The sequence below is a fragment of the Cebus imitator genome, unplaced genomic scaffold, assembly GCF_001604975.1.
Source record: "Cebus imitator isolate Cc_AM_T3 unplaced genomic scaffold, Cebus_imitator-1.0 Scaffold60, whole genome shotgun sequence".
Taxonomy (NCBI): domain Eukaryota; kingdom Metazoa; phylum Chordata; class Mammalia; order Primates; family Cebidae; genus Cebus; species Cebus imitator.
In genome coordinates, this window is record NW_016107375.1 from 4,601,502 (window position 1) to 4,616,712 (window position 15,211).

Below are 15,211 nucleotides of genomic sequence, written 5' to 3' on the forward strand. Positions count from 1 at the left end.
TGGTGAGTGATACGAAGAACAAAATGGATTGAGATAGAAATCAGATGTGAGGAGGGAATCCATTTTATTTGAAGAGACATTGAAAATGACTTCTTTGATTTGCTGACATGTAAGCTGAAACCTGACAAATGAGCAGAAGAAATCTATGTGAAAAGTATGGAGAACCGTTTCAGGTAGAGGGGGCACCATGTGGGGGCTGAAGCAGGAAAGAGTTTGACATTTTTTGAGGAAGTGAGAACAGAGTATTGTGGCTGGAGCTCAGTCAGTGATTGGGAAAAGTAACTTGAGATGAGAGTGGAGTTGTAGGGTGGGGGGCAGATAGGGCAAGGCCTAAGGCAAGGCCTGAGGTCCTAAGATAGGGCAAGGACTGTGCTAAGGACTTTACTGGTTGCAGTGAGAAGCTATTAAAGAATTTTGAGCAGGGAAGGGACATGATCACATCTATCTGCACTTTTCAAAACTCCCACTATTGTTTATACAGTGGATTGGAATAATAGGTCAAGAGTAAAATGCAGGAAGACCGATTGTAAGGCTATTACAGTTCAGGTGAAGGAGTAAGACAGTTTTGAGATATTTTAATTTTTGTTTCCCAAGTGGAAATTACTGGATTTCCTAGTGAATAGGGATGTGGAGGTGGTGGGAGAAAGTAGGAAATCAAGGATGACAGCTAGGGTTCTGGCTTGAGTAACTGCGAGAAATTACTGAGATGGGAAAGATTGGGTGAGGAACGCTTTCGGGGAGTGGGGTGAGAGGGTAAGAGGGACTTAACAGTTTGATGTTGGACATATGGTAGGTGTTTAAACTGCAGTCTAATTCATTCATTACTTAAACAGCAGTATAATTTCATTTTCACACGCTTCATCTTCAGGGAAAATACTTAAGTTGTTTAGAACGACAGCGTAGTGTTCAGGCATATCTCTTTTTACTTTGCATTATTGCACTTCACAGATACTGCATTTTTTTTTTTTTTAACAATCTGAGTTTGCAGTAACCGTACATTGAGCAAGTCGTCGTCATCATATTTCCAACAGCATGTCCTCACTTTGTGTCTCTGTCACATTTTGGTAACTCTTGACAATATTTCAAACTTTTCATTATTATTGTGTATTATAGTGATCAGTGATCTTTGGTATTACTATTGTAATTGTTTTGGGAGCTACAAACCACACCCATGTAGGATGGCAAATTTAATGTTTTGTGTGTTCTGACTGTTCCGCCAGTCAGCTGTTCCATCTCTCTTCCTCTCCTCTGGCCTCCCTATTCTCTGAGAAACAATGATTCTGATATTACGCCAATTGATAACCCTACAGTGACCTTTAAGTGTTTAAGTGAAAGGAAGAGTCATATGTCTTTTAAAGTCAGAAGCTAGAAATGAGTAAGGTTAGTATGGCATGTTGAAAGCTGAGATAGGCTGAAAGCTAGGCCACTTGTGCCAGATAGCCAAGTTGTGAATGCAAAGGAAAGTTCTTGAAGGAAATTAAAAGTGCTACTCCAGTGAGCACCTAAGATAAGAAAGCAAAACAGCCTTATTACTAATGTGGAGAAGTTTTAGTGGTCTGGATAGAAGCTCAAACCAGCCACAACATTCTCTTAAGTCTCTTCAGTTCTGGGAAGTCTAAGAGAGGTGAGGAAGATACAGAAGAAAAGTTTGAAGTTAGTAGAGGATGGTTCATGAGGTTTAAAAAAAGAAGCTGTCTCCATAAACTTGCATTAAAGTGCAAGATGAAGCAGCCAATGCTGATGTAGAAGCTACAGCATGTGTACGGTGGCTCACGTCTGTAATTCCAGCACTTTGGGAGGCTGAGGCAGGTAGATCACAAGGTCAGGAGTTGGAGACCAACCTGGCCAACATAGTGAAACCCTGTCTCTACTAAATATACACAAAATTAGCCAGGAGTGGTGGTGCATGCCTGTAATTCCAGCTACTCAGGAGGCTGAGGCAGGAGAGTCGCTTGAACCTGGGAGGCAGAGGTTGCAGTGGGCCAAGATCGTGCCATTGCACTCTCGCCCAGGCAACAGTGCAAGACTCCATCTCAAAAAAAAATCTACAGCATGTTATCTAGAAGATCTACCTATGATCATTAATAAAGCTGTCTACATTTAACAACAGATTTTCAATGTAGATGAAACAGTCTTTACATTAGAAAAAGATGCCACCTAGGACTTTCATAGCTAGAGAGGAGAAGTCAGTGGCTTCAAAGGACAAGCAGACTCTCTTGTTAGGGGCTAATGCAACTGGTGACTTTAAATTAAAGCCTGTGTTCTGTAAGTGGAGTAACAAAGCCTGAGTGACAGCACATCTGTTTACATCATGGTTTATTGAATGTTCTAAGCCCACTGTTGAGACCTACTGATCAGAAAAATAGATTCCTTTCAAAATAATACTGCTTATTGACAAAGCACCTGGTCACCCAAGAGCTCTGTTGGAGATGTGCCAGGAGATCAATGTTGTTTTCATGCCTGTTCACACAACACCCCTTCTGCCACCCACGGATCAGGGAGTCATTTGACTTTCAAGCCTTATTATTTAAAAATATATATTTTCTAAGACCATAGCTGTCATAGATAATGATGTCCTCTGATGGATCTGGGCAAAGAAAATTGAAAACCTTCCAGAAAGGATTTATCATTCTAGATGCCATTAAGAACATTCATGATTCATGAAAGGAGGTCAAAATGTCAACATCAACAGGAGCTTGAAAGAAGTTGATTTTAACCCTCATGGATAACTTTGAGGGGTTCAAGACTTCAGTGAAGGAATTAACTGCAGATATGGTGGAAATAACAAAATAACTAGAATTAGAAGTAGAGCCTGAAGATGTGACTGAACTGCTGCGATCTCATGATAAAGCTTGAATGGATGAGGAGTTGCTTCTTTTGGATGAGCAAAGAAAGTGGTTTCTTGAGATAGAATCTACTCCTAGTGAAGATGCTTTGAACATTGTTAAAATAACAAAAGATGTAGAATATTACAAAACTTAGCTGATGAAGGCAGCAATAGGGCTTGAGAGGATTGGCTCACAATTTTGAAAGAGGTTCTGTTGTGGGTAAAATAACTGTCAAACAATATCACCTACTACAGAGAATTCTTTCATGAAAATTAAATTGATGCAGCAAGCTTCATTGTTGATTTATTTTGAGACATTGCCACAGTGACTCAGCCTTCAATGACTACCACCCTGATCCGTCGGCAGCTATCAACATCGAGGCAAGGCCTTCTACCTGCAAAAAGCTTATGACTCCCTAAAGTCTCAGATGATTGTTAGCATTTTTAGCAATAAAGTATTTTTAAATTAACATGTATATTTTTTTAGACACAATGCTGTTGCATACTCACAGACTATGGAAAACCAAAAAATCCGTGACTCACTTTATTGCAATACTTGCTTTATTGTGGTGGTCTGTAGCTGAATCCAAAATATCTCATAGACATGCCTGTATTTAGAAGAATGCCAGATGTGTTTTCAGGTTCCGGGTTCCAGCACTGGTTCTAGCTCTCCTTGATTGGTGCCAGCATCTCAGATGATCTCATCTGTAAAGTAGGGCATGTTGGACTTGATGTTCCTTTGGGCCTCTTTTAGTAATACTCTGTGACTCTGTTTATTCTTTTTTTTTTTTTTTTTTTTATTTTTTGGGTTTTTTTTTTTTTTTTTTTTTTTTTTTAATTCTGGGGTACATGTTCAGGATGTGCAGGTTTGTTAAATAGGGAAACGTGTGCCATGGTGATTTGCTGCTCCTATCAACCCATCACCTAGGTATTAAGCCCAGCAGGGATTAGCTATTTTTCCTGATGCTCTCCCTCCCCAACACTCCCGACAGGCCCGAGTGTGTGTTGTTCCCCTCCCTGTGTCCATGTGTTCTCATTGTTCAGCTTCCACTTATAAGTAAGAACATTTAGTGTTTGGTTTTCTGTTCCCGTGTTAGTTTGCTGAGGATAATGGCTTCTAGCTCCATCCATGTCCCTACAAAAAGGCATGACCTCATTCCTTTTTATGGCTGCATAGTATTCCATGGTGTATATGTACCACATTTTCTTTATCCAGTCTATCATTGATGGGCATTTTGGTTGATTTCATGTCTTTGCTATTGTGACTAGTGCTACAGTGAACATATGCATGCATGTACCTGTATAATAGAATGATCTATATTCCTTTGGGTATATACCCAGTAATGGGATTACTGGGTCAAATGGTATTTCTGGTTCTAGGTCTTTGAGAAATCATGTGGCTCTAAATTTAAATCATCCCTTCAGCTTTCTCTTGTTGCCCTGCCTGAGATTTTTATATGATAGCCCTGCTACCTGGCTAGGATTTTTTTACAGTTTATTTATTCACCTACATGGAATTTATAGCCAGAAATTTTTGAATCAGGCCTTCTTTGTGCCTTTAAAAAACAATTATATATATATATATATATATATATATATATATATATATATATGTAATTATTATTAGAAATAATTTTGTGACTTGCTCTAGAAGCAAAAACCTAAAACCCAGAAACCAGTCTAGCATTCTTCCAAATACAGGCATGTCTATGAGATATTTTGGATTTGGTTGCAGACCACTACAATAAAATGAGTATCACAATAAAGTAAATCACATAATTATTTCTTAAAATTATAATAATTACATAGCTATTATTTTTAGAGATGGAGCCTCTCAGACTGGTCTGGAATCCTGGCCTCAAATAAGCCTCCTACCTTGGTATACCAAAGTGCCAGGATTACAGGCATGAGCCACCATGCCTGGCCTTTAACCTGCTTATAGTTAGAAAATTTTCAGATTTCCTGCTGACATATTATGTCTGTATTAAAAACAACTATATTTTTCGATTTTGTGCTGCTATAACAATATCTCAGACCAGGTAATTTTTAAAGAACAGAGTTATTTCTTATGGTTCTGGAGGCTGGGAAGTCCAAGGTTGAAGGTTCTGCACCAGGGGAAAGCCTTTCTGCAGCATCCTCCTTCTACGGTAGAAGGCAGAAGGTCAAGAGAGCACGCACACAAGAGAGGGAAGGGGCCAAACTCATCCTTTTGATCAGGAACCCACTTTGCAATAACTAACCCACTTCCTCAGTAATGGTAGAGCTCTCATGACCTAGTCACTTCTTAAAGGTCCTCCCTCTCAACACTGTTGCCTTGGGAATTAATTTCCCAACACATGAATTTTTGGGGGGACAAGATAGTCACAGCCAACATTTTGTTGCCTGTCTAGTAAGTACAAAAATACTCCAAGTATTGGGGTGGCTCTATTTTATATTTAAAAAAATGTTTTAACTATAAAATATCTTTTAATCTGTGTCCTAGAAAACATTTACTTTTCAGTCCATCCTCAATATGCCTTGGCTGTTTAAAGATTCAGTAAAGCTTATGCTTTGCAGAGAAGAACAGGTTAGAAGGAAGAATTGCTTCCCTGAGAGACGTACATCTTCTCTAGCCTCATGAAGAACCAGCTCCCATTTAGAGAAGTGTAGAGGAACCCACAGTTTCAGCTCTTCCAGGGAAGGCACTAAAGTACTGCCTGGGAATTAAGTACACACATCAGTCAAGCTGATAAGTCTTATCCCCAGTTAATATATAATAAAATATTAACAAAGCTAAATCAAATGAGTTTTCAGTTTAGCTGTGTAAGTGGAAAGCAATTTTGAGGTCTGTTACATAAAGAATTCTAGTTCCGTGGTAGAGTAGCAAATAAGTGGGCTTGGGGGTGGGGTGACAGGAGAGGAGATAGATAAGTCACCTGTTAGTAACTCATTGCTGTCAGCTGTAGGTCTTTAAGGCCAACAGAATGGCTTTGCCAGGTTTCCTAATAGTTGCATTTCAAGAGAAGCTTTAAGAAATAAATTTGTATTAATATTAGTGAATAAATTTGAAGGATCTGTCCAGTGCTGTGAGCAATTTGTAGTAACTAACAGTAAGGCCCTGTAATAGTATTGGTTTTTACTTAATAAAATATTTAATCATAAATGTCTGAATTCTGCATCTCCCACAGGAAGGCATTTCCATGCCCACTGACAAAAATAATTTAGCAGTGTCATAGTTGAGCACTTAATTACTCATAATTGTGAAGGGCAAGATATGATGAATTCTTCCTTGATGGACATACTAAATATTTTAACCAAGTATATGCCTTAAAGTAAATTAAGCTAGTGAGATCAATTATTACATTGGTTAAAAGCAGTTTAAGAAATATATCATGTCCCACATGCCATTAGATGATAATACGTGCATAGTTCTGTCATATGACTAAAGGCTGTATGATTGTGATGGATGGCAGTTGTTTTAGGTTGGGTGCTGGAAAATGAATATTAAACTTTTTGACTTGTTGTTTTGCCTGAGTCGTTAATGAGGACTCTTAGCTATATGTAGAATTTGCTTATCAAAACAGTGGGAAAACTCTTTATGTCCTTTTGTTTGATGTGAGAGTATTGTTTGTCCTATATCAGGACAAAGGAAGGGACCTGACGGAGAAGGGTCCCGTAAATATTGTTCTTCAGGGAAGATGGCCTGATTTGCAAAATAATGTTGAAAGCAGTCAAAAGGTAAAGGAAGGAAAAGTGCAAGCAGACACTCTTTGTGAAACACTTCATTAAAAATTTCTGAATTAAAAAGAAACTTACATTTTGGAGTAGAGGAAACAGGAGTCCAGATATTTTAGGAGTTAACTTAATATGTCACTGCAGCAACACTTGTGTAGTATTGTAAAAGGCTCAGGAGCCTGCTGCCTACCATTGGGGAAGGTTGAAACAACTTGTCTCATTAAGTTAAGCTTCTTCCCTTGAGTGTCTTATTTGCGTTAGTTCTCTTAATTCCCTTTCCCTGGTGATTTGGGTAAAGTGTCTGAAACCACTAAAGGTAAAAGGTTGAAGCAATCCCAAATTTAATAATCTATCACCTTTCTTTAGTGTATCTAAGTGTAATTCCCAGCAGTTCTTTGTGAATTCATTAGAAGACAGCAAGTCATTAAAAGTTAATAAGAAACTATTTGTTTCTGTGGGTGTGAATAAAGCCACTTGGTAAGTCTGATATTCATTCCAGACATAAAAGCCTTGCTTTCAGCTAGTTTCCTTTTGTTGTTGTTCTCTCTAGGTTACTCCTGGATGGAGCACCTCTGATAGCAATCCACAAAGCCAGGTATTACAAGAGGAAAGATGGCTTAGCCCTGGGGCCTGGACCATTTGTGACTGCTTTAGAGTATGCCACAGATACCAAAGCCACAGTCGTGGGAAAACCAGAGAAGACATTCTTTTTGGAAGCACTGCGGGGCACTAGCTGTGAACCTGAGGAGGCGGTCATGATAGGAGATGTAAGTAGAAGAACCCAGGAGGTGCTCCCGGCTCACCTACCATGCTGGGAGAGCCAGCTTGGAAACACTGCTTTAGGGAAGGGGACATTGTATTACTGACAATGTAGACAGTGTAAATAGCTACCTATAAAACGAGATTTCCTGTCAGGGATACTCTTCTGAAGAACTGAAATTTTTATTATTTCTGACATTTCTTCATAGTGTAATGGGAGATTTGTGTGTTATACATACATACATACATATATATATGTATATAGTTAACTCCAAAAATATGTATAAATATATTTTTATATATATAATTCAAAAAACCATTTATATTGCAAGTCAACTGAATGCTTTAAATGTCTTTTTGAGGAAAACCTCTACACAAATGAGAACCTATACCAAAGAATTCTACCACTACTGTTTTTTCTCTTACGTGCTTTATGGAAGAACTTCTCTGTGTGCCACAAATAGCTAAAGATATTGATCACCTTAGCCCTTTGAGTGGCAGGGCTGAGCCTGGAATGATTAGAGGCCCTGGCTGGTCACCTGTGGCCGTGAGCACCTTGTCAGTTTACCCCAGTGTACTAGGCAAACGTACTTCCCATGTATGTCATGATGGGAAAAGAGCTGGAATGGAAAGCACACTGCCACGTGGTAAGTTGGTGGCCAGGATTATATTTCAATTTTTAAATAACAACATGTGAAGCTGGGAAGGATCATCACAGATGTCTGGTCCAAAACTCTCATTTTATAGACTGGGAAACCGAAGCCCAAAGAGGTGAATCTCCAACCCTGAATTCCCATAGCTAATTAGCACGGTTGGAAGTAGAACTGGAGTTCGGGACTCCCTCCCTAGCTGTCTAACTTGTGATGGTGGAAATGTATCACAGTCTTCCTGATTTTATCTTCTGTTTTTATAATCATTCACTTAAAATTGAATAGGATAATCACTGCCTCACTAGTATTTTGAGAAACTATCTTTTTAGTCATTTTTAGTCACGTGTTCCTCTTGGCAAGCCTTTAGCTGCCTTAAATGTGTCTAAAGAAGTGGTTATTTGAGCTGGAGACTTCAGAATTCTTTATCCCAGGAGATGCTCGCCCTGGGACAGGATGAGAGGTGGGAAGGGATGCAACAACAGCTGTGTTCAGCTGCATGGAGGATTGTTGGTTATCCAGGACAGTGGTAGTTCCCGCACTTCTTTTTCCACATTCACTTTTTCCCATCTCCCTTACTCTTCTGCCCCATCTCTGTTCTTCAACAGGGCAAGTTTAGCTGTAACAGGAAAGGTTTGAAGTTGGACCTTGAATGAGGATTTTGACATTCTGAAACTCATTTTCAAGGGTTGTTGCTGAACAATATTAATGGTTTTTAAGGAAAAATTTTCTTCAGGCATAGTCCGAATCAATCCTGCTTATAGACATGAGGTGGCAAGATTAATTTTTTTGATATTTCTTTCAGTCCTTGGAATTTTAGTTACCTTGCATTCATCATCACAGTTAACCAAGTATATTTATCCTTGTCTTGAATAATAACTAGAAAGAGGAGCTTCTTTATCTGTTATTCCCAAGTGTGAAATGGACATCAGACAGTCAGAGTCTGTTTAAGTGTCTGGATTTAACTTTAACAGGTAGCTGTTAGGACAATGGGATGGAAAGTGAGGATAATATACTACATGGTCCACAGAAAAGCTGTCTTCTGAGTGTAGCTCATTCACTGTCTGCAGTTGGATTATTTACTGCCAAATGGATAAAATGCATTTTTCCATGATCTGTTTAACAGAGAGATAAATAGATGTAGATGTGGCAAAGATGGAGAATCATAACTCTGCTGTCTCTGGTTACCAGGATTACTACTCTATTGCATACCTTCCACTTCTGAGATACTTCCCTTTCCAAGCTTGGAATGCTTCCTTAGAGCACTACACATGGATTCACCTTTTACATCTTCTCTTTTCTATTTTTATAAAAAAACATGGCATTACAGTTGGACATCCTAGCGTAATAAATCAATTGGTAAGGTTTGTTGGCTAGCCTACTGAAGACAGCAGACTAAATACTTCCTTTATGCTTTTCTAGGATTGCAGGGATGATGTTGGTGGGGCTCAGGATGCTGGCATGCTGGGCATCTTAGTAAAGACTGGTATGTATAAAGCATTTTCTAAAACAGGATAGTAGAATACACAGTTGCTTAAAGAACAATCTTTGCAGAAATGGCAGTCCTGGGCACTTTTGTTCTCTTTCTGCCACAAAGCAAAAATAAAATGGCTTAAGATTATAGGAAACAATTGGGGAGGGGCCTGTGCTGTACAAAGTGAGGAAGATCAGGGCTCAGAGGTGTTTTAACACCTTCCTAGAGATAACCATTCATGGTTGACAGCATTTATATGATTTCCTGGATGTACAATTCACCACAGAGGAATGGAGCAAAGGACCATGGATTGTGGTGCTCTGTAAAAATACCTTTTATTTTCTTTCTGGCTATATGACTATGATACTGATCTCTTTAGGAACTGGCCAACTAAGTAATCTGAACCTTTGTGTTAATGTTTGAACTTTTACAAAAATATTCGAAGAACTCTTTTTTCTCTTTACTTATTGTTTGTAGTGAGCAAAAGGTTAGGAATTATTTCCTTCACCACAATTAGGTCTAATCTATATGGTATCTCAAATAAATTTAAGAAAAAGGAAAGACCTTATTGGGGAGAATTTGCTAATACCGTATTATGACTACCATAGACTGGTTAAGTGCCTTGGGTGCTGGTCTCAGCTCTGCACTAACTAGCTGTGTGAGACTTGGGTCAAGGCTCTTCCCCTTTTCAGGCCCTCTAAAAATGATGGGATTGGACTGGTCCCTTCTCGCCCTCATAGTTTATGATCCTGTGTAGAGTGTGATCATAAAGTCCTTTTGAGGTAAGGAAAGAACGGGCATAAGATCTGTGAGTAGGGCTGAATATTATTGCATTGGGAACTTAATGAGCTGTTACCGTTATAATGAAAAGCCCTTCTTCCCCTGCATGCTGCCCCTCAAATGGCACCTGCTGCATTTGGAATTAACAGCATATGACAGCTAGAAATCTTGTCCAAGAATTATTATCAGACTCTTATAAATCAAATAGCAGATAAGAGGTTCCATAGATGTCTCTGTGAGCTCATTTGCCTGGTTTCATATCATAGTAGTAAAACTATTTAATAGGCTGTTTACAGAAGGGAATATTTAAACATAAAGTCAAAGAAGAGTTACATCTGGGAAATTTTTTAGAAAAAGTGACTGTGATGTGTGTTCAAGAAAATGTGGTTGCATGAAATCTGTTTTGAATTTCAAATAGAAATAAGAAATGTAGGTGGAGCTACAATTGAATAAGAAGTATGTGGCAAAGGCCTGTACAAAGAGTGAAAACACTGTCTGTTTGTTCCTGGGGCCTGAAGTGAACAGATAACCAGTCACTCTAGAATTAACACAGTGGGTTTGTTCAAATGTCTCAGTCAAAATGACCACCTTCCCAGGAACATAATAGCCCTGTGATGTAAGTAGAAAAGAGGAAGAATGAATTAAAGTCTAGAAAAGTAGCCACACTCATCAACCTCCATGTCTCTTTGTTTCAGATTCCTGCCTTTTCCAATTTTATTTTCTGGTTATTGAAGAAATCCTTAGATAATTATTTTTACTTGTGTATTATTCCCATGAACGTTTTCTTTTTCTTTCTTTTTTTTTTTTTAGCTCATGTAATTAAGGATTTACACTAAGCTTCAAAATGGTATTTCTGCCAGTGTCTTGATGGGCCCAGCTCCCCTGGCTGGTCTCCACTGGCTCTGTCATCTTTTCTGACTGGCATTTGGTTGTGACCAGCCTTTCACAGGCATCATTTTAGTCTTTGAGAAGCAATCAGCATAACACAATCAAGTCTAAAATGTGTAATTAGTAAATCAACTAATTATGGCTCATGGAAACAGGCATATCTGTACCTTTGATCTTTGGTCAGAAAAATCATGAATAACCCTACTGTTCTAAAAACGTGGAACAGCCAGCTTCATTGATAAATTTTAACTCAGTGCAGTAGACAACTGCTAGGCTTCCCATTGTTGAAAATTACCTTAAATATTTTAATTCATATTCAATAACAAGTGCTTTTTGTGAATCATCTTGAGCAATTTTGTTTCTCAAGGGGTAGCACAAGGTAGATCCTCAATATACATTTGCTCAGTTATTTGTTAATAAAGATTTTTGACTAGTGCTAACCAGAATTTATTTCTGTTTAACATATGAAAGTCATCTAAAAAAAAATAGATCTTTCTTTCTTTGCCTTCATATATCATTAACATAGCATCCTGTTTTCTCCCTCCATTCATCATTTATTCATCCATGAAAGCACAGGCAGCTGGAGTGAGTGAGTCAGCCATGAGCAGTGCAGGCTGCTACATTCACTTAGCGAACGTTATTAAGCCCCTGCTGTGTGCCAAGCACAGTGCTAGGTGCAGGAACTAGAACATATACCTCAGCCACTTTTGTCAATTTGTACTTTGTAGAAACCCTACTTGCAGAGCCAGACTAAGCAGAAGCCTTTAACTCCACAGCAAGGAAGCTTATTTATTTGTCTCTTAGACCACTGGATCTAGAAAGTAAGTCATATACTAATATTTAGTCATTAACTTACCTGTGAGACCAAATAGAAACCTTGCAAAGGAATTTATACTTAATGATGTTAAAGCTTGAGAAGAAAGCTGGCAGTAGAGTTTGCTGTGGGGACCATACTATGGACAGGTGCCTTGAGGGTGCTAACGAGAGTGAGGTGTATATTAATTACCTTGGTACATTTGATGCTGGCTCCCTTCCTGTAAGAAGCTATAATCAGTAAGATAAGACAGGAAGCATCTCCACCATGATGCAAAGATATGGAAAAGGGGTTTTCAGGCTTTGTGTTTGTCCAGCAAAGCCTCTTAAAGAAGTAGTTGTAGAAAACAGTGGGTCTATTATTGAAAGAGCTGAGTTTAGGAAGAGAAAACTGGGAAAAGCAGAAGAATCAACAACAGAGACCACAAAGGGAAGAGAGAGCAAGGAGAAAGGTGAAGGGCAGAGGCAGCCCTGCTGGCTACAGGGCAGGAGCTGTGTTCTGCATTTCCTCCCTCCCTCCCGTCTCTTCTTCCTTCCATTCATTTTTTAAAAAGATACTTACAGGATGGTTACTATGTGCTAGTCACTATATTGGGTACTTGGAATACAGTGGGATGTGTAATAGGTATAGTCCCTGCTCTCAAAGAAGTTAGTCTTCTTAAATGAGAGACAGATGTTAAACAAATAAATGCATAATTACAAATTGTTGTAAATGTTGTGGAGGCAAAGAACAAGGTGAATAACAGGGAGGGGGTTTAATTTGTATGGGAATGTGGGATCTGACCTGAAGCATGAAGGAGTTAGTCAGGTGAGAAGAATGAAATGCGAATGCCAAGGGAATGGCAGGTATGAAGGCCTTCAGAAGGGCCAGGGCCAGCCTGGGACTGCAGCCTGGTGAACCAGTAGCACATGCTTAGGTGAGAGGTTTGCTGGGGCTGCATGACAAAGGGCATGGTAAACAGCAGTAGAGATTTTGTATTCTTTCTGAAGGGCACTGGGACCCATTAAAGGGTCTTTAAATAGGAACCATACACCTTCTGACTTATGTTTGTGAAAGGTCTTTGTGTCCACTGTGGAATGGTTCCTCTGCTGTGTTGGGGTGTTAAATTTTGTGCCAGGTGCTAGGAACAGCAGGCCATCTTGAATTCCAGGGTTGAGGAGAGTCAGGCAATGAGCCTGCTGCTTGATGCCTGCCAGGTGGCCTGCCTGGCCCCAGGCCTGTGAGCATCCGTCACTCTTTCACACCCCACCCCAGGGCGCTCTCATCTGCCAGGCTCCCTGGATCTGTGCGTGGCAGCAGCACATCCTATTCCCAGTTGCCACTGGGAAGGATGAGTCCTCTGCATTCTGGGGTCTGGGCTTCCATTTTATAGCATTGATTTAATCACCAATCTATCTTTTGGGCTGAGGGTAGGGGAATGAAAATGATTTCATCAGCTGTGGATATGTGAAGGGAACCTTAGCTGTTAGATGACCCAGTACCTGTGGTAGTCCATTGTGAATGACCAGAAGGCCTGGGGAAAGGCTGAGTGTGACATTTCTTTGAATTGCCTTATTTTACATGCTGAAGCCACAGTAAAAGGTGATTTGGGAGATGTGTGGTTCCTGATTCTCTCATAATTGTAAGGGTGGTTCTGTGATGACCCAGGTGCTCATGGGGTATGATTAATTTAGCATTTTGGTGGTAGCCTGTGTTTACTGGCTTTACTTTCATTTCAGGGAAATATCGAGCAGCAGATGAAGAAAAAATTAATCCACCTCCTTACTTAACTTGTGAGAGTTTCCCTCATGCTGTGGACCACATTCTGCAGTACCTACTGTGAAGCACTGTGTGCATCTGAAGCAACATGAAACGCAGCTTCTTATTGTCTGGAATGACTCCCTTACCAAGTCAGTGCCAGCATCAGTAGACACATACCAGTTAGTGCTGATCACTTTTTAACCCTCCTTTACTGTGCATTAATTAGGAAGAAAGGTATTGAATTGCAACCCGCCAGGAAGCCTTGCTAATCCCTTTTATTTTGTAACTGAAGATGAGACCCAAAGAAAGGGAAAGCTGAGATTTTATGGCATTCCTTTTAAAATATTCATCAGGTTAGGCGGGGCTGAGAGGGAGAAGCTACCACAGGGTAGAGTGTTCTCTGCTGTCTCCTCACTGGAAAACAGGGAGGGAGGAATTCAGACTGTGAATAAAGTTGAACAGTGGTTTTTAAGTTATAAAGTAATGTATTAAAAGGTGCATTAGGCCATAGTTCTAATATTGAGTTCAACTGTGAAATCCATTAGAAGTGCCAAATGGAGAAGACAGAAGCAGCAAAGTGAATTGTCCTTTAGCCCAAGTGATACAGTGAATTTGCTTTAACAGATATCGAAAACTAAATTTTCTACTGTTTTCCCAGCACGGGTGACTTCTTCTCTTGATTAGCCAGAGATGACTAATTTAAATTTAGAACCATATTTTAATTTAAAATAATATTTCCATTAATAACCTATTCATTGCAGATACCTATTATACTGTGTAACCGTTGTTTTGGAAATTTTATGTAAAATTAAAACTATCAGTATTTTACAGATGTTTTAATTAGACATTGTTATTAACAGGAACAGTGCAGAAACTAGAATCAAGCCTTTAATGTCTTACAGACCATGCATTTTTGAAGTTAGGGGCCACTAGGGTCCTATTAACTGTACATTTGCAAGATTTCATTATTTTTGCCTCTGACACTATGGGAAAAATTTTTTGGAAGCTATTGGGACAGATTCAAGCTTTTATGTACTTGGTTACTACAGCTGTAAAATGAAATCTCGTCTTGTAGCATGGATTATTCTTCTCATGTTAAACCCACTAAAATGAAGGGGACTAAGTAGGTAATGATTTTCCTAGTGCATTTGCATATCATGATAATCCTGGGCCTTTGCAGTTGTTTTATGGGGCTCTTGGGCATTGAATTATTAGGATGTAGTTGTATATCATTGTAGTGTTCACCTTACTGACGCTCACACTGATGTTAATGAGCTTCGGGTTTTGATGCTTGTTTAGAGATCAGCAGTGTTGGATGGGATGGAACAAAGCTAAATAAATGGTAGTTTGGTGAGCACTGTGTTTTTGTTTTTGCAAATGCCTCACCTTCGTACTCATATATCCCAGAGTACAAAAGACAGATGTGGTATGACTACCACCCCAAATCAGAAGGTGAGTGGAGTGGCTAAGAACATAGACTCTGGATCCTGGTCCACACATAACTAGCTCTCTGGCCTTGGGCAAGTCACCTCACCTCTCATGCCTTCTTTTCCTTATCTATAAAATGG

The 15,211-nt window shown here is 39.4% G+C and overlaps 1 protein-coding gene across 4 annotated transcripts in view; it reads left to right on the forward strand.

Moving 5' to 3' along the window:
- Nucleotides 1–15,005, forward strand: part of HDHD2 (haloacid dehalogenase like hydrolase domain containing 2) — a 47,749-nt gene extending 32,744 nt beyond the window's left edge. For all 4 annotated transcript variants that reach the window (XM_017529687.2, XM_017529685.2, XM_017529686.2 and 1 more), the window contains exons 5-7: nt 7,092–7,308; nt 9,370–9,433; nt 13,622–15,005. In XM_017529687.2, coding sequence (XP_017385176.1) covers nt 7,092–7,308; nt 9,370–9,433; nt 13,622–13,725 — 385 coding nt within the window. In that variant the 3' untranslated portion in view covers nt 13,726–15,005. The remainder of the gene's footprint in view (nt 1–7,091; nt 7,309–9,369; nt 9,434–13,621) is intronic.
- Nucleotides 15,006–15,211: the final 206 nt, after the last annotated feature.